The sequence below is a fragment of the Taurulus bubalis genome (assembly GCF_910589615.1).
Source record: "Taurulus bubalis genome assembly, chromosome: 8".
In the NCBI taxonomy this organism is placed as follows: domain Eukaryota; kingdom Metazoa; phylum Chordata; class Actinopteri; order Perciformes; family Cottidae; genus Taurulus; species Taurulus bubalis.
The window spans coordinates 24,214,140-24,234,397 of NC_136596.1; the positions used below are offsets into that span (position 1 = coordinate 24,214,140).

The window sequence follows — 20,258 nt, forward strand, 5'->3', positions numbered from 1 at the left end:
GTTTTCAGAGCCGTAGATGTCAACGAAGAAGAAGCCTGCTTCAGGTTTCTTGGGAGCACCGAGAGTTTAAACCTTTGAGGAGATTTACCATCCAATTTGTCCTGACAGAAACATGCATGAGAAGTTATTTTCTAACTTTCTGCCGCTGTCATACAGTTTTGAAATGTGTTACGAGGTCTGCTCACTTGATGTCTCACCTTCTGATTTCTCATTAAATCCCAGTTTTGTTTTGGAAAACGGTTCCAAAGTATATACCAGAATACTTTTAGCTTAATTAGTTTTACTTATTGAACATACTACTTTGTACTGCACTAGAATGACCGCCTCTCGGTTGTACGCCTCCGCCAACCAGTCAAGTTGCAGATTACATTCATCAAAATGTCATCACTTCATCATTGTATCTTATTAGACATTTGTGTGAAATGGTCATAATTAGCATAAAAACTTTGTTTTGTGAGGCCCCAGTGACCTTTGACCGCTCGATTCGTATCAGTTAATCTTTGAGTCCAGGTTGCTGTTTGGGCCAAATTTGAAATAAAAGTTCATCCATAAAATTGACTGGAATCCAATTTACGGAGATATCGTGTGCACGAGAAAACTGACTGGACGGACAGACAGACGAACAGGTTACCCCGAAAATAAAAGCCGCCAGATTGACTTCACACGCAGATATGAGTGTTATCGGCACAATTTGTACAAGTGTGGACACACTATCGACACAGAGTGCTGTTACTACAAGCCCTGTGGATGCGGTTAGGACTGAGCATGTGCAGTAGTAAAAATAGAGAGTGTCTCTCACTGTGAACCATGTTGGCCAGAATGTGCTGGTTTTGCACTTAGATGATGATCTGCATATGTCTGCATATGTCGTTGGCTGGACATATTGTAGGTAAATTGGTGATTTCTGTCTATACAAATAAACTGGTAAACAGAGAGAGACAAGAGACTAAAATGACAGTGTGCAGAACATGTTTGTCATCTAAAACATTTAATCCAGTATTGAATATAACTATTTTTCAAAAAGCAAATATCAACTATGGCGTATTTATGTAACTATTCACACGTTTTCTTTTCCATTTCAAAAGGTCAGAATTCCCCGGACGTACCGTTGATGGTGATCTTGGCCGACCACTTGGAGGTGCCGTCTAGGACGCTCTGCTTGATGGTCTTCATGTGCTGAATGTGCACCATCTTGCTGATGGTGAACACCTTCCGGATCTCCTCAAAGATCTCCGGCTTGTTCCTCTCGCGGATCTTCATCCGGTCCTTCATGGCCATGATGATGTGCTGCGTCCGGTCCTCCGCCCCGGTCTTGGAGCTCTTCTCGGCCGCTCCTGAAGGCAACAAGGTGGGAGAAAGCAGAGGAGAAGGGTGGATGGTGACTTACTAGAAACAACATCTTCCACCTATTAGCTAAATGATGGACCACATGTTTTTTCTTTAAGGCTTCTGGCATCACCTCCAATCCTCCTCACTTATTCTATAGCATTTATATTCTAATCTGCAACCACACCACCAGATGCCACCATATCTGACACACTGTTACTTTAAGTGTTGGAAGCTCTGATCAGTACTGATTAGGGAGGTGAGTTTTCTCAGTCAATAATACATATTCTTTGGGGTAAATCTGTGCACGGTACAGAATATGGGACATTTGAGCCCTACTTCTTATGCGTTTCAATTTCTAAGTAGCTTAATAACTTCACTCACTCTGCAGGCAGTCGGCGTTCAGCAGCTCTTGGCATTTCTCGTGCACTTTGACCCCACACTCTGCACAGCGCATGCCCTGCCGGGCGATGCCCCACAGCAGCCCCTCGCACTCGTAGCAGTAGGTGGGCGTCGTGGCGGTCCAGACCTCGAAATTGTGCGGCGTGGTGCAGGAGATGGGGTAGATCAGAGACTGCAGGGTCTTCTTGTACACGTGGTTTTTCTGTCGGATCAAAGAGAGAAGGACAGGTGGATGGACGTCGGGCATGTTTTTACATGAAAAAAAACAACAACAGGGTAGAGAATAATAAAGGGAAATGTGGGGTGAAGTAGGGAAAAGATGACAGTTGTTACAAGAACACGACAAGACCAGACAAGACGGCAGAGTTCGGCGGAGCAGAAGCAAGAACGAGAAAACAATGGAAAAGGGATCAAATAAGTAACTATGTTAGCTACAATAATGAATCATCTTTCTTCACACGCTGATTTGGTGTCACTTCCAAAAAAGAATTGTCTTCAGCGTTGACGCAGGATAAAACAAACCCGGGTGATTTCAAGGCGACTTGGTGATACAATGATATAGAAATGTGGAACGGTGCTAATTTCTAGTTTTTTTATTTATTCGCCTTTTTATGTGCTGTTGTTCAGTGTGGGAGGAGGTGAACACATCTCCACAGGAAACCCAGCTTGGTGCGTGTTTGTTATTAATACTTATGTATGCTTGTTAATAGTAGAGATTGTATAGTGATATCGAAAGTGGGGGAGATCGCTTTCAATAAGAAAAACAATTTGTTCTGCCCTCATCTCTGCCTCTGCTTTCACTCAGTCTTCTTCTAACTGCTTTGACTTTCTCTGATCTAGTGTTGTTTGAATAGTTTGAGCCCTCGGACTTAAATTTTAATATAATAATGAAATTTCCACTTAGGCTACATTGTTATATTGGATGTGACCGACTTTGTCCACTTGAATAATTAATGTTACGCCATCATGACTTGACACAGTACAGTAGGAGAGGTTAAAAAACAACAATAATAAACAAACATGAAACCTCATCCAGTCAAGGAAGCTGTATTGCTCCCTAAACATTAAAATATGAAGCTGCCTAAAGTTCTCACAGCCTTGAATCTGCAACAAACAGATTAACAATACGGCTCCAGCATAATGATCCCCATTAGCTGGCATTGAAGGGATATACTATATACATAGTGTGTGTGTGTGTGTGTGCGCGTCATATATTGGCCACTTACAAGCTCTTCGTCTTTCAGCGAGCTCCGCGTGGCCAGCGTGTGGGCGAGTCCAGCTTTCCTGGACTGTATGATAGACTGAAACCAAGAGAGATAAACATCAGTGATAAACAGCCACGGAGGGAGAAAAACAAACCCCCAAACAAACATAAAATGTAAAGATAAAAGGAGAAAAAAGCTTTAAACAATTCAAGAAATCAATTCTCTTTGTGATGTCGGGCTCTTTTGACTTTGAAGGTCGAGGAAAACTTGCAAAAAACCCCACTTTGTTCTCCTTCTCCGTTTGAAACGCACACTTTTGGAAACACGTCACACATCTCTCCTTTATTTCCTCCTCGAGGACAAAAACCCACACGTTTGTTTTTCTACGTTTGTGAGGACCTTTACTGAGCGTATCAGGTGTTTTAATCAGGGTGTTCTGTTCCCTTTGCAGTCTCATAAACACTTTAAAGGTGCACTTTAAAATGTAAAGTCACTCTCCCTCTTTGCGTGTCGTAACCAGAGTTTCTCTGTGCTGGGCCGTCGTGAGCCCTCTGTGGTGTCCGTACAATCCGTACAATCTGTAGAAATCTGACTTTTTTACGGAAAGTTATGGTGCGGACATCTCTTGCAGAAACTGAATGCATTTTTTCAATCCTAGAGCATCCTTCCATCCAGCACTTTAATTTAGAGCTGTGATACACCTGAGAAATATCCTTAAAATAGAAGCACAGCTCTTTATTTAACCCAAAGAGGCTCATTGTTACCGTAGCACTTACTGCAGCACTCTCTCCACTTTAAGAAACTCTATTTGAATGGAGTGAAACGAGTTAATGCCGTTTTTTGGTTTTGCTCAAGTCACACAAACTCTGAAAATGTAAAGAATAACGCAATGAAGTTAAAGCGTGCTAGAAGTAGCTGTGCAAAGAATGAAAGCGCAGCAGTCCAGTTTGGTGTCGCATTTCAGCGAACACACGAACAAAAGAACACAAGACCACAAGAACACAAGACCACAAGACCACCAAAGGAACCTGATGGTCCTGCTGCTGCACTGGCTTCTTTCATGGGTTCCACTTCCCGTACATTACCCCTACCACAGTTATAGAATGTGAAACTGCAGATTCATGAAGTGAATTACGCATTGAATAGACATATTATTGGATTATTTCGACTTTTTTTCTTTTGACCTAACAGCCTTGATGTCTGGATGATTGGGGAAATCTCTTCAACCTGACCTGACCTCTGCCAGGTTTCTGTCTCAAATAAGAAATCCAGTTTTAAGGATGAAACCAAATTCAAATGTTGGTCATTCGGGCCAATTTGGCCAAGATAGGCCCATTCAAGGGTAAAGTGGTCCGTGACACGAGAAATGTTCCACTTAAAGTCACTTAACTGTCATTTATAATAATAAATCTGTAGGGAAAACAATCTGGCTTCTCTGTGTTCTTTTAGTGTTCTTACTGAAATTTGCTAGATTTCACCGCACCTGAAGAAAAATAACCAATTAATTCTGGTGAAGCTTGTGAACTCCGATCGAGCTGTTAAATTCGGCAGCCATGATGAAATATGTGTCGAGATTCTGTTACGGTCTTGCCCATTTATCGCCTCACATATTCAAGTGAACTGTTTGGCTGTAAAAACAAAATTAAATGAAATAAAGTGTAAAGTCACACCACTACACACACACACACACACACACACACACACACACACACACACACACACACACACAACGCCACAGTGAAAAAGTCTAAAACCTCACAATTTGCAGGAGAATATTGAATTTAGGGTTCAGAGTTCACGCGCTGGCAACAAAAATGCTGACAACATGTTGAAAACAGCAGCAGCTCAGGAAACATACAGGCTGGCTACAGGCTTTTAATCAAAAATCGAATGTGTTTCGTGGGGCTCTAACCTTCACTGTGCGTATCTTTCTTTCTAGTTCTACTTCTGATCCTGTCAACGTTAAATACACACATCACAAACTCCTCTGAGCGGCATCGTCTATCTATTTAAATTGTCTGCGTTTATTTGTATTTGTTGTCACTTTGTAACATTTCCTCTGTGCTGATATTTTCAAGGTATTTTTCTTCTAGTTTCTATGATTCACTAGTGTTACTATTATTTATTTTTATTTTAGTTGAATTATTTACTATACTTATCTTATTGCTAATCTATTTTTCACTTGTGTCAGTGTTACTTCTTATTGATAATTACTATTTTGTTTATACGTGTTTTTATTTTTACTCTATTATTTTTTCTTATTCTTCTGTTGTAATCTTTGAACGATCTCTGGCACAATAATTTCCTCATGAATCTCTTATCATATCTTCAGCTTCTATGCGCTGTTATGGTCTTATCTCCAAATTGTCTCTATCTCATCTGCACAGTTTGTGCGTCCTTCTCCTGGGCTGTTTTTCTTTCTCTTCATAATTATGTGGAAGTTCATAATCTAAGCTTAACAAAATTCAACTAGATTGTCCCTGAGCCTTTCTATCTCTTCAAACCTCTGCTGTTGAAAGTGTGACCTTCACTCTGGAGGCCCCACACCAAATCAAAGGAGAAAGTCTCCTTAATCAGACGAGTCAGGCTTCTAAGATCTCGGGGACTGAATGTTCACAGCGTTAACCTCTCAGACCGTCTGGTGGTTGTGCGTCTCAGCCTCCATGAAGCCCTTCAGAGTGAGACGAAAGGAAGAGAGACTATTTACCATCACATGTATCAGCATTCGCTTGTTTGGGTAGGCAGGTGTGTTGTGTTAAAAAAAGTGGAGCTCTTGACTTGCTGAATCCAAGCAAGAAAAACCTGATAATTAAAAGGACTTGTAGCTCTCTGTGAGCATCAATCTTCTGAGGGGAAAGCTGAAAGCATTCAACAAAAAGGAATTGATTTTTTCTTGTGGTTGTCAAAGCGTTTTTGAAATAAAGGTGAACAATGGCTTGTGTGTGTACGACCAGTGTGTGTTCATGTACACGTGTGTGCGACGCAAATAAGACGACTTCACACGCGGCAGACGGAAAACACTTTGCTACAATCAGGAGCATTACCCAAACCCAGCAGCCGAGAACTCTCGCTTCTCTTTTACTCACCATAGCCTGAGGGCCGATGAAGGGAGGGAGGCAGCATGTGCAAGGAGAGAACAAGCAGAAAGAGAAAGGTTAGAGACAAACAAACAGTTCCTCCTCTGAGAGGTTCAGCAGCTTTCACCTTGAATCCAGCTACTCCGTGCTTGCAAACACATTATTTCCCAGCGGGAGGGCCTCTGCAGAACTGCACTTTCGCACATGCATGTATTTGGCCTGCGAGTAATCATTCCTGAAGGATCAGACCAGCTGATTGTAACGTGACAGACTCTGGTGTTGCTCAGCCAGCTTGTTAATTTGACTTTCCTCAGCTAATTTCCAATTTGAGCCGAAATAACTGAGCGAAGGTGACTGAGCACCTGGTGCACAGCAGTTGCGAAGAGACAGGGAAAAGCAGCATTAGAAACCAGCATGTTTGCATGATGAATAATAATATATATCATTGGTGTGTACACTTTCTGTACAACTGAAAGGCTCTTTGAGAATAACTAACCAGGGGATCATTATTCAGGAGTAATGGACCTCATGCAAGAGCATTTTCATATCCTTATTCTTATCTTTCTCCTATTTTGCCAAATCAGATTTGGCTTTCATGGGAATTACACATTAGCATAATCAACGCCCCAATAATACTATAAGTCAACGCGTGCTGCCCCATACTTCCTGTGTTAAAGTGCTGCTTTTGAAGATCCATAAAGTCTATAACAATAGGACCTAAAAGCCAATGAATGGGTACAAATAACGAGTGATTTTTATGCCGGGTCACCTGAGGGTCAAAATGTCACTGAAATAAAGAAGAAATGGTTTTGATTGGAAACACATATCGCCTACAGGTATATATACACATCACATATAGCCCAGCAAGGCCACTGATGCTTCTGTCCTTACAAAACATATCCTGAGTCTGATCATGGAGACAGGTAATTGAGTGACGTGTACTCACCAATTCACTAACAAGAGGAATGGGTCTCCTCTTGCGGAGGTCTGGCATGCTGTCGATGCCAAACGGTGCGTTTCCCCTGTACACACACACACACACACACACACACACACACACACACACACACACACACACACACACACACTCATATTTATTAAACAAAGAAAATCAAGGTGCAAACACTGCATCAGGTAATCACAGTCATCCGTACATGCACGCACGCACGCGCACGCACGTACGCACACGCACGCACACGCACGCACACACACGCACACGCACCCACACGCACGCACGCACGCACATGCACACATTCACATCAAAGAGAGTTTACTGACCCCGGCTTGGCCCATGGGTGCTTGCTGGGGTCACCATCTTGATCTCGGCTCTGAAATAGAATGTCAAAGGTCACGGATTTAGCCATTTCAAGGCTTTATGATGATGATTTCATGACATCGTAGCATGCACAAGCACAGGAGAAACAAGAAAGTGAGAAAGAAAAACAGACAGGAGAGAAGGGACTGAACTGGGTTGGTTGAGTTTCAGCATTGCATGCTAGAGAGGAGCGTTCCAATCAATCATATTGCCTCCATACATATATGAGCATCATAAATCTAGATTCACCATGTAAAGTAAACGCCCACCAAACATGCTCCCAGTAAACGTACATTGAATGTTGAATTTTAACAGCGTGTTTTCTTTTGTCTAACAGCTCGTAAAGAAAATACCACGGTGAAAGTAACAAAACATGCTAATATGTCAGCCTGACAGACTCGACACCAATATTACTTTTCATCCATATCGTGTCCGAATCAATACTGACCTATTCCTGAATGACGTTTTTTTATATTTATGACAGGGACAACAAATGCTCTTAATAGGACTCAGATGCATTGAAGCTGACATCTTGTAAAACCTGAAGGTATTTCATGAGCTTTGAATTAAAACACGGTATTTTTCAGGATTAAGTGAGCATTTTTCAGAAACTGACAAAAGCAATACAAACACACACACACAAAATGAGAGACTGACATGAGAAAATGACAAAAGGATATTAAGAAATTGTACAGGAAGAACAACTTCCTTTAAGATGTCATGTTACTACTTATAACGAGAGAGAAACCACAAAAGAGGTAACCTGATCTCCATCTTGACTTCCATCTGTAAAATAGCATAAGAGAAAAAAGAAACAAGACAGAAAATAAAAACAGTCATGGTCAAAGTTTGACTCGACATGTAAAGTAACAAGACACACCCTGTAATATTCATTTCGTTGTAAATGCTTAGGTAACTTTGAAAGCAGCTGCGCCACTGAGTTTACAGATAGAACGGGGGTCTGAGGTCATAAATGTTTCATTAACATGTATAATTTATCATGAAAATGACTTAATATTTCCCTTCTCCTTCGTCCTTAATGTCAGGCTGGCTTTCCGAGGAGATAATTGATGGTTTCTAATTCAGCAAATGGCCACTGCTGGAGCCTCGGAGAGGAGTAAGGGACTCGTGAGTGGCATGCGATACATTACTCTCAAGTGGGGAAGAAAATTATAGCATCAGCAGAGACCATTTGGTGCAGTAAATACCTAAGGGACCTTTCACCGCAGGGGCTTATTCATAACCGCTGGGTGAACATACCCAAAGAGGATACTGATGGTAATCCTTTCATCAATGCACTGTACACACAGACCAGAGAGCAACAGATCAAAGAGTTTCAGCAACAGCGAGAGGCTCTGATCACAAAAAAGGGTGGAGTGGAATAGGTTTAGAGCAAACGAGTCAATATGTCAACATAAAAATGAGTCACTCAAATAAATTAAAATACAAAATAAATATCAATGCTCTTTCACTGATGGCTGTTTAAAGCTTGCCTGGATGCAAACCTTTAAATCCGACTGCTTTATCTTGTCACAACTGTCGTGACGTGAAACTGTGGCTTCAAGGTTGAAAAAGCAATCAATCGAATAAGCGCATTAGGAGGGGGGATAATAGTTAGCCAATCAGAGCCACGGGCGGATGTCAAGCTGTTACGTTATTATCTTCTCAATATCGCCCGACATTGTAGATTGTTTTTACTTTGCTCTGATCCACTCTTAAAACCCCGGAAACCCAGTATGTCGGCCTGGTTAATCATCAGTGTAGACTTAAAGTTAAATTCAATCAGATAAGTTGGTCTTTAGAAAATGTAATCCCCCTCCCCCACGAGAATCGGTTAGTGCAGAGGAGTCAGTCTGAAGATTGAAACAAGGGCCCGAGTTGACAATTATTTATGATAGCAGATAAGTTGAAATGGGGGAAAAAACAAAGAAATATGTACTGTAATTTTGTCCAATTGATGACTTGTTTACTGAAATAAAAACGAGGTTAAAACACAAGATGATCCCAACTTAAAGTCCAACAATGACTACCTGGTTCGAAGTCCTCCTGAGAGAAGCTGGACATAGTCATACTGGTGAGGTTGCGTCGGGACTCCCTCTTCTCCCGCAGAATCTGCTGAAAAGTCCTCAGGCACTTCAGCCTGCGTTCATCCATCTGGCTTATCTCCAAGGGTGGCTCTGCTGCATCTCCTTCCACTTTGCCTTCTAGTGCCACAGTGTTTGTGGCGGGTTGTTCCTCAACTGAAAGGGAGGCTGAGAGGGATTCTGCAGTCGTGCATTGCGAAAGCTGGGCTTTAATGGTCAGATCTGCAGGACGATTCGCAAGACCTTCTGCAGGTTGTTCTGTAAGGCTATAAGGTGAAGGCAGTATCGAAGTGCTACTGGACATTTGGTCAGGGCAGACTGAAAGTTCTTCTGGGAATAGGGGGATCTTGTCCGAATAAGGAGGGTGTTGGGAGGTATCTGTGGACTCTAATGTAAGGCTGTTGTTGGCTTCTTCAAGCATAGGCTCCGCCGAGAAAAGATCGGATTTGTCTAGAGTACTGTGTCTGCTCAATTCCCGAACAGCACTACTACCATCACCCACATTACCTTTCAGGATTTGGTCTAATGCTTGTTCCTCATAGCAGAGTGGTTTTGAAGGCAAATCAGCTGTATGCAGGTCAGACGGCATTGACATTTCAAAGTCTGCTTCCTCTCCAGGATTCTGGGCTCCAGGTACTTCAATTTTGCGCAATGCGCCCCGCAAGGTCGAGCTAAAATCAAGTACAGCTCGGCCTATGCGCTTGACATTGAAACCACCAGCTTGGACATCTGCACTGACAGAGCGAGGGAGTTTATTTTCAAAGATTTGGTTGGTGGCTCCAGTCTCTTGGATGAATGGCCTATCAGCTACAGTGGTACATAAGGATGCCTCAGTCCATGTGACTGCTGAAGACTCTTCGTAGGCTAAATAAGTTGCCTGATAACTATCAACATGGCAGTCTGTAGTGTAGCTCAGGTCATTTGACTGCCCATAGTCAAATTCCTCTGCTTCTCCATCATGCCCATCAATTGAATGGTAACCAGAACTTTGAGGGTAGGACAAATCAGCAGAACATTCATATGCCACAGTGGGTTTCTCAAGATTGGTATCTATTGGAACACTAATCCCAGACTGGGTTTGATGTCTTCTTCTACGTGACTGCCACTCCTCCCGACTAGAAGTGCTGGCAGGTGAGTTGTAATGTTTCCCAGAGCGAGGAGAGATATGTTCTGAGCTTCCTGTGGGGCACTGCCCTGAAGTACCATAACCTCTTGCACCTCTATAGTGATCCCAGTTCCCAGCTCCTTCACAGCAGAGAGGGGTCTCACCTTCATGCTCCTCCAGACTTCTGCCCCTGCGGTAAGCAGTTTCCCTATGCCACGCAGATTCCCCAGAGGCACTGTGTGGTCGCCCAGTGTTTGTCCAATGTTCCTCTCCATCACCAGCTATTTGCTGCTTCCTTCCATGGCTAGATGATGGTCCCTCTAGGTCTGACTCACTGTGACCAGAAGACAAGGAGCTGGTGCTTGGATAGTCTTGGACCTCCTGCCTTTCAAAGTAGCCAAAGCTGAGCTTTCTTGCTATCGCACCTTCTGGGATATCTGAACTATGGTCAGAGGCATCCTCTGGTTCATCCAGTTCCCGATGATCCACTGATTCAGCAATTGGGAAGACAGTAGACTCGTCTGCCCTTGATAGCAGTAAATCTCCATGGACGCTATGACGCTCATTGCTGACTTGGGGGTAAAGATTTGAAGAAGACTTTGGCATTGCACTCCCTAAACTGCCATAAGCACTAGCGGGCCTTCTGCGGGAGGAGGATCCATCTTTGCACCCTACCCCCGACCAGGTACCTGCGTGAACCCCTGAACCCGCCTTGTTGCTAGAACGAATACCCTCAATCTCCAACAATACAGCGTCTACACAAGATGACACTTCCTCAACTGACCCTCGAACTGAGGTCAGATAATCCCGAAGGTCTGAGATTTCCTCCTGTATCTTGTTGATCCCCCTCAGCTCTTTAAGAATGTGCTCAATGATAGCACTTGACTCCTCCTCTTTTTCTTCGTCCTCTTCCACAAGCGTACCTGGTAGAGCTCTGTTGAAGTTGTAGTCCACACAGTCACCAGTAGAAAAGGGTCGCTTTGGCCGAATACGGGGTGAAGAAAAATCCCTCCCAGCTGCTCCTGCAAATTTAGTACCATTCATGTCTGAGGCTATTGGACTATAGTGTGGGGGTGTTTGCATCTGCTCAGGAGCTGCCCGAAGGTCCCCCTCAAAGGAGATTCGTTTCATATTTGCTGGGGATCTGCAGCTTTTATGCTGCAAAGTGCATGGTATTCTTATACATCCCTCTCTGTTCAGCTCTACCTCTCCAACACATGGCGGCCCCGGTGCTACTCCATGTCCTTTGCCGTTTGAGACCTTTGGAGAATCGTCTTCAGCCCTGGAGCTAACCTTTGGATATCTGCTTCTGTGGTCCTTTCTGCCCTCCTGTGTTTCCCCCTCTTCCTCATCCTCAATACCTCCATAATAGAGGTGGGAATCTGAGACATTGTGATCTGCAGTCCCTTGTAAGAGGCGATGTATTTTGCCGCGAATGACCAGCGCTACCCTGGGGTTTGGAGCCCTCTTCTTGGGTGAATGGACTTTAGCCTTTGTGCCTTCTTTAGGGGCAACACCTGCTCCATGTTGACCATTGAAGCGATTCCTGGAGAACATATCGCAGACTGTCCTCATCTAGTTTCCCACATTGCCGGTGGGTGTTACAATCAAAATCCTCACTGTATTGTAGTTCATTAATGAAGCTGTTTGGAAGCTTATTCAGCCCAACCACTCAGTGTCAGTGGTCCGTGACTAAAATGGGAATACAAAGATAAAATACTCGTAAACACATCAAACACAGTAACATAGAAGTCAATCAAAAAGTGTGGAAAAGAAGAAGACATTTGAGGAATTATATTCTCTTCTGTTATGAAGATATACCTCTTTGCCATCATCGAACACACATCTAATGTCAACTTTAAAATAAAAATAAAATGTATAAATATTGTGAAACATTGCAGTAGCTTCTGCAATCATTCATGCAAAATATTCGTGGAACACAAAAATTAGTAAGTGCTGTATTTGTAAACACATTTCCTCTCCTTGCACAGAACACACGGACCATGTCAGAACAGACTGACTACTGCTACGTGGGATCTATTGACTAAATGTACATAAAAGTGCAAAGTCATAAACTGAATCTCCGGTTGGTTCTATTACTTGTTACTTTGATGCTGAATGAAAGCAATATCCAGCTAATGATAGAACGTTATCAAGATGCATCTTCCAGTTCCTCCGGAAGACACTTCAGTCCCTCAGGACTTTCATCAAATGTAATAATAAAATGATTATTTTGTATATTTAAAATTACAAAAAACCTTGGACACAGATGGGGCTATTACCAGAATTTGTATGAACTAAATGCTGACGTACATTAACATCTATAATCATATGGTCAAAACAATCTCAAGCTGTGGTGAGAAAAAATATTTACAGATGAGTAACGAACAGCACGTGTGGCTTTGAGTTTGACATATTAATCTAATACAATAGGTTTAATCGTATTCGTTGATGGACTTATTGATCAGTTTCACACTATTTGCATCAGATGTGATGGCTGAAACAGTTTCACTGACTGAAACAAAGTCAAAGCCAAAATCACACTGGGTAGAGAAAACCGGTAGCAGTACATCACTGGTCACTCTCACATTGGCCATAAATAATGCAATACAAAACATTACTTTTAATGAAAGCACTCCGAGCACATGCTGGTCTTTGCCTTTCATCTTGATGAATGTGACTGTGCAGGCAGGCTAAATTAGTGGAAGGTAATTACATGAGGTGAAATTAAATGTGGAAAAATGGAGACTTATTATAGAGGCTTTGAACACATGCTCTACACATTATTGTAACACTGAAAATGATGGTTAACAATTACTTTCTTTTAATAAACAAGGAACAATATGAATGGGTGCATACTGAGATTAGTGACCTGTACAGTACAAAAACATAAACTACATTCTTTGGGGAATACGTGAGGATAGATATGGGACATTGTTATGGCAATAAAGTAGCAGAGAACCGTATATATCTCTTAGAGCTATAACTAGATTTTGAAAGGCCAACTGACAGAACTCCTTTGCTTGGTCTCTGCTGAGCTTTCAGACAGCGAGCCAAATTGAGAAAATGAGCGTCACACATTCAAAAACTAACAAAGCAATGGAGACAAGTTGTGGATATAATGCTTCCGAATATACGTATATATGACTTGTGTAACTATCTGTATTGCCATGGTGGATACAGTATGTACCAGCCTGAATATTATAAGAATAACACTTTTCCATATCAGGGCTGCAACTAACCATCATTTTTATTATCAATAAATCTGCCTATTAATTAAATGCCGGTTTGACAGTTTCACCTATCAGTGAACTACAATTTACAAAATCCGATGCTGGCCCAAAACCAACAAATGAAGCTTGAGCGTAAGTTCAGACAGGAAGACAATCTCCTCACGCCAGGCGTGGCCTCTCACTTATACTGTCCCTCACTAGCAGCACACATGGCATACCGGACGTCCCTGTCAGAAGTGTCAGAAGCGTCAGACTCCATCAGCTGTTCAGCAGCAGCCCAGACAATAGTGCAGAGTCAGGCCCTCTTCGCTATCCTATCAGCTTGTTGCCATCTCCTTTAAATGTTCTCTATCCCCGCCTCTAGCGTCATACTGCTGTCACATGCGACCCGCCGCCTCCACAGCACCGTCCGCCTTCTCAGATCCAGCACCCCATCTGCATCTCCAGCAACTCCAGCAGAACCTCCAGCCGCCACCAGTGTCTGGACTCCTTGGGGGGATCTACAGATTGCGGCCGCTCAGGGCTAACACAGCGCGATCTCAATCTCCTCGCGGAGTTCAATTGCCAAATAAATTCTGTGTAACCATGGACTCATCATCTGGCATAATAAACATTAACTACTAAATCACTCACTGTCTCTCCTGATTGAAATAACTTTTATACAAGACAAAGAAAGAAAAAGCAGCAAATCCTCTCAAATAAGAAGCGGGTACAATAGAATGCTTTCCATTTTTAGTTAGCAAAATGAAAATAGTTTTCATAATTATTTCTCATTAGACAAACTAATTGAGTGATCAACTAATCTCAGAGCAGTAATTTATAACTCTAAAGAAAGATAGTTATACCTAAACAAAATATAAAAAATCTGGGAAACGTTATGGTTTATGTGTAGCTGACCAGGACTAATACAAAAGAACTCATGAGCACACGTTTAATGGCTACTATTGGATTGTTTGCCAAAAACAAACTTTCCCACACATAAGGTAAGTCCTATAAGAGAAACATCACCCTCTCCTCCTCCTTTTCTTCGATTTAGTTTTGAATGCTTTTAATAAATGTCTTCTTCTTTCCGTTCCTCATATTGTTTTTAAATTAATCCTCCAAGCACTTCTGTTTTACGTGACCTTTCCGTGGTCACAGAGGAACTGTAACTCTGACTCTTTTCTTCTATTGGTTGTTTATGATGTGGATTTTCAAGACACTGACACTTACTTTTCATAATTCTCTTGAAACATGTCTTAAATCCAGATGCAATGTTTATTATCAGACACTTGAAACCGGTAATAATGTCTCCTGGTGTGTTACAAAACATGGGATATATGTCAGACCACAGCCAACATTTTTTGTTTCACATATAATTTCATATTTAAAACAAAATTATTTAGACTAGACCTTTATTATTCTATATTTTTGGTTCTTACAGCTTTATTACAGTCAAGCTTGGATATACCAGAACAGTCATTCTTTATCTCCTTCTGCCACTGTACTACGTTTTAATAAAGGAAATAATCAATAGGTTTAAGTGCTATTAATTTAATTTTAGGATATTTTAGGAGCTGTACTGTAGATACTCAGTGTAAAACGTTTACACTAAAATACCGAAGCTGCAGGTTATACACAAGGTTATAATTTGCTTACATTTCTTCATGTATGGATAAATTAAAAGCCCTAAACATGCTTACAAAGTGGCATGAACACACTAATATCTGCCACAGATAATACCAAGTGGTTATTTCACACATACACACATATAAAAGAAAATCTAATTGCCGCACTTCCAAGACTTGCATTGGCATGAAACTCTCGTGGTTGTAACATCAGTACAAAAGATGAGCAACTCTGTTGCAACGGTACAAGCCTGCAGATACAAATTCTAAATTCCCTGAGCTTATAATTAACACGACCCACTAAATCTTAAAGATGAAGATAGAACGCACAATTTATCAGTTTAAATCTGTTCACTTTCCAAATTCCATTAATCTTGGCGCAATTTGACAGCTGTATGTCATTTACAACTGCAATGGCAAAGCATTCAGAATGTGCTCTCACTGGATTATTATGCCTTTCTTGTTTATTCTGCATAGCAACAGCACTAGAGGCTCATGGGTACTGTAGTAATTAAACTGAAAACCAAACTACCAAACAACAATGGGAGCCTGACCTCCTTGGAGCCATTCTGGGATCTGATAAGATCGACAATAATAATCCTCTAACAGTGGTGCTTGTATATACTTGTTGTTCTTTCTTATTTTGCTCTCTTGTTTTGTGCTCTTGTTTCCTAACATGAGTCTTGCTTTTTAGTTACCTCGTCCAATAATGTGAATACAATTTGCCAAATTTGCCAATAAGCGGCATTCAACATTAACCTGTAATGAAGTATTCGTGTAAAAAAATTGAAGGCATGTTTTTTGATGTATTTTTCCCCTGAAGCTTTGGGCAGGTGCAAGGGTTTAGACTCCAAGACCTCGATAAATATGACGATCATTCAGCTTCACAATCATGCTCAAATGCTGTTAAAAATAAAAATCTACAATTTGCAAGACATGAGAAGAGATACTGTCGCTCCTTTATATCCGTTTCTTCCTCTCTCTGTGTTTCCTGCTCCTCCTTCTCCTTTATATTATTCTTATTATTTATGTCTTCTTTTTGGCAACGCTCCCTGGCTTTCTTTCCCAGTCATTTCACATTGGACGCGACCCAAAGGAGAAACTCGTACTCGAGCCATTAGGGGAGATTTTCCGAGTGTCCGCTTCAGTGCCAGCAAATGACAAGGATTACTTTGGAGATTTACCTCTCCCTCTCTGGTGAATAATGCTGCAGCACTCATGTCACAGTGGGAAAATTGCCAACTAGTTTCTACAATTTAGAAATGACTTGTTGGAAATCCCGAATACCAGTGGTTTTACTCTTTGTCTGCGCTGATTATCAATAAAACAATGTTATTATACTTTCCCGGAAGATCTCAGAGGGGGAAAAGACATCAGGTCTGGTTGATTCACTGCTTTGTTTCTTGCATGTCGAGTACAAGGTTTCACTAAATCCAATATGACATGAATGTGGGGTGAAACAGCCCTTTCCGCCTCAGCTCATGACACCAATAGAATAAACTTGCCTGGCTTTGGGCCAATTTCCCATTTTGAGGATTGAGCAGCGTTTGCAAACAACTACTGTTTAATTTCATTGGCCGAGAAAAGTTTATGTTTGGTCTAGTTCTTTATCCAATTACAAGCAGACATGAGGCTGATGAACCTCAGTCACATGGACCTAAGTAGGTTATTGGGTTTATTGGGTTTATTGGACACAGATGTAGTATCCAGTCATTCTGTGGGGGTTACAGATTTTGGACAGGAGATGCCATGAAACCAAAGAACACAAATTAATACTAGTATTAGTTTTTTGAATAAATAAATAAATAAAATACTGTGCTTTGTTTGTTAAAAGCACAGTATTTTATGATCTGCCTACTGTATGGTTATATCTGGTTGAGTTTAGGCAACAATAATACTTCTATAATAATAATACTAATACCTCTCCTCGAAAGGCCTTTACTTTTCTTCTAGAACACAGTAAATCTTTCTGCGATTTTGCACTGCAATTAAAGGCATCAACCAATCACATTATGATGGAAAACCTTATTACTCCTTTCAACCTTGACAAAGGCAGCGCAGACCAGATCCACTCCTTCAGTTCTTACCTTTCACAATAAAAGCCCTAGACATATAATATTCCTCTGTAAGTATTTTTTCCTTTTTGTGCTGTTAATTTGTCAAGCCTTCAGTGTGTATAGGATGTATGACTTTCAGTAGTACATCAACGTCGTGCTTCTTAATAATAAGTAAGAAATTAAGAAAAACACCTTGTTTTTAGGTAAATTTCTTCTTTTATGTGTTTCTGGTTTTGTTATTCCTGGCTTCCCTCAGCACAGATACCAGCGTTATCCCCTTAACCACAAAACCACATGGAACAGCAAACATTGTCTTCATACTTGGCATTATTCCATGTAGCTGACTTGCTAACAAACCACATACCAAACAAATAAACTAAACTAAACTGAATCACATTTTTTTATAAACCTGCTGATTCAACAATGCATTACACATAACACGTTCCAGAACAAAACCTCAATTACAATACAGTAACCATTTCACCACAAAGACTCCGACCTTGAATTGACCTTGATCTGTTGAGTGGGAAACCCCATACGTGTAATACAAGTTGCATTGTGTTCAGAGTGACGTAATCCTTTCTTCCATATCCTTCCTCACCAGGATACGTATTGATTATACATTGAGCGTATCAGTGTCCAGTGAACTGTTGCTTTTGTATATCTCACCTGCACTGACATGCTACAGTCAACTTACCAGACAAGTGTTATAGTGAATTCATATTCTGAATAATAGGCCCTGCAATCGTTCTGCCGGGAACCTGACTGAGCTCATCAGTCTTCTCAAAGCTTTCTGGGTAAATGACTTTGGTCTTGACCGGTCCATGAAGGGCCCGGTAAAAGCTCCCCAGCTTGTCTCCTTTTCAAAGGCTGTGTAAACGTATTGATCAGCAGTTTAAATGCTCTCCTGTAACCAGACAAGCCCTTCTGCCAATATCCCATTTAGACTATCAATCAAAGAGCAGCATTGGGAGCCAACGTAAAGTAGAATATCTTGCATCGAGTTAATAACCAACCTCCACTTAACAGTGAGACGGATTGCTTTGGTGTCTCAGCTTCTCTATGACATAAAAAGGTAGTGGCAGGATGGATGCAGAGGGGAGGTTATTTAAAATGGAGACCACGTAACACCAATAAAGACTGTTCCATCAGAAAAGTCCAAATCGTCATGTTCATAAACATTACGAGCCCTACATCCTACAATATTACAGCCACCATCTTATTATTAAAATGCTTTGTTTCACACAATCAACTATAAAAACAAAGAGGATTTGAAGAGGATTGTATCTTTTTTAAGCATTTAAGGCATTTAAGTAAATCCACTCCTTATAGTAAAATAAATAGATAGATCCAGACACGATTCTAACTTTAGCTCTGGTTAATTTGACTCTTGATGAAACTATTATGCCAATGCTACTGAGTGTATGAATATATATAAATATATATATATATATATATATATATATTGACCAACTAATGTTTATTTTGTAGTCATTAGGTTGCTACAAACGTAACATTTCACAATAAGTTAGTTGATTGAGGTCATTTATTCTGTGGGACCACCAAAGCCCCGAGACATTGTCTTTAACGTTAGCTACACTACACATGTTCAGGTAAGGTAGCGGAGAACGGATCGGCTTCTTCACAAACCCCTATAAATCGTTGTCAAGAGTAACGTTACAAAGAAAGTGCGGTAAAGGGAAAAGTAAAAAATGTGATAATTCTTAGGGCAGCTAACGTGCTCGTGTTGTGAGGAGACGCCATCGCAGTAATGGAAACTTCCTTCTGGTATTCCTCCTGGGTTTGTGTATAGAATACAATTAAATATTACGTATGAAAATGATAAATGTCAATATGCGTTTACAACAGTTACATTGGATTCATAGGGGTTACAATAAGATAATTACATTACAAATGTCTTTATAGCTGAAACTACATTGTAGTGTGTTAGAATCACATGTATATACTGCTTATGAATACTGAATAGAGGGTCTGCAGTGTTCTTTCATCTTCAGTAAAATAGACTGTTTGCTGGAGGAGGAGAAATACATATTTTTGAAATAACTTTTATTGTTGATATCTGAGACAGCTGAAAACTTCCTCCTAGCTGTTCTGGAAATTTGAACGTGAACCCAACCACTTATCCACAACAAAATAAAAAATACACAATGGAACCAGGAAAGTACATAACTACAGCTGAACGTGGGACTTGTGTGTGTCTCCACGTAAGAAGTGAATGATCATAAGCATCTCGAAAGAGTGAACGTGCGTAGTGAGCGTGCTATTCTGTTTGGGACAAAGAGTGCCTGACAGAAAATAAATACCACTATTAGGAGGATGCTTGAATCCTGAAGAAAAGAATGACAGCTGGAAGAATAGGCTGAGACAGAGAGACAGTTGGAAAGAGACAGAGCCGGGTAGAAAAGAGTGATAACAGCTGTTGGAAAGAGCAACAAAATAGATGGCAAAGACAGGGGTAATTAAGTGGAAAGAGTAATAGAGCAAAACAAGACAATGTGTTTTTGCAAGTGGATTTGGTTTAGTTTATTAACTGGATCCCCATTAGCTGACGCCTTAGCGGCCGCTAATCTTTCTGAGTTCCACAGACAAGACAAAATGTAATACATACAAAAATGTGCAAAACATGATGTGAACAAATAGTTAAAAAGAGTACAAACAGAATAATAAAATAAAAATAAAAAGAGTACAGTCAGATACCTAGTGCAGTCGAAGGATTGTGCAGTGCATCCATAATTTAGCCAAAGAAAAAAATCAGATGAATACAAAGCAATGGAAAACGTCAAGTGGTCTGTAGAAGATGATTTGATGTAGAATTGCTTATGTAGC

The 20,258-nt window shown here is 41.0% G+C and overlaps 1 protein-coding gene across 1 annotated transcript in view; it reads right to left on the bottom strand.

Annotated features, from left to right (window-relative positions):
* LOC306740732 (protein unc-13 homolog B-like) overlaps window positions 1-20,258 on the bottom strand; it is a gene marked incomplete at both ends in the record, with an annotated part of 155,256 nt that overhangs the window by 47,543 nt on the left and 87,455 nt on the right. The window contains 5 exons of the mRNA XM_079222962.1: window positions 1,107-1,334; window positions 1,711-1,930; window positions 2,955-3,029; window positions 6,957-7,032; window positions 7,289-7,338. Of these exons, the coding sequence (XP_079079088.1) occupies window positions 1,107-1,334; window positions 1,711-1,930; window positions 2,955-3,029; window positions 6,957-7,032; window positions 7,289-7,338 (649 nt within the window). The remainder of the gene's footprint in view (window positions 1-1,106; window positions 1,335-1,710; window positions 1,931-2,954; window positions 3,030-6,956; window positions 7,033-7,288; window positions 7,339-20,258) is intronic.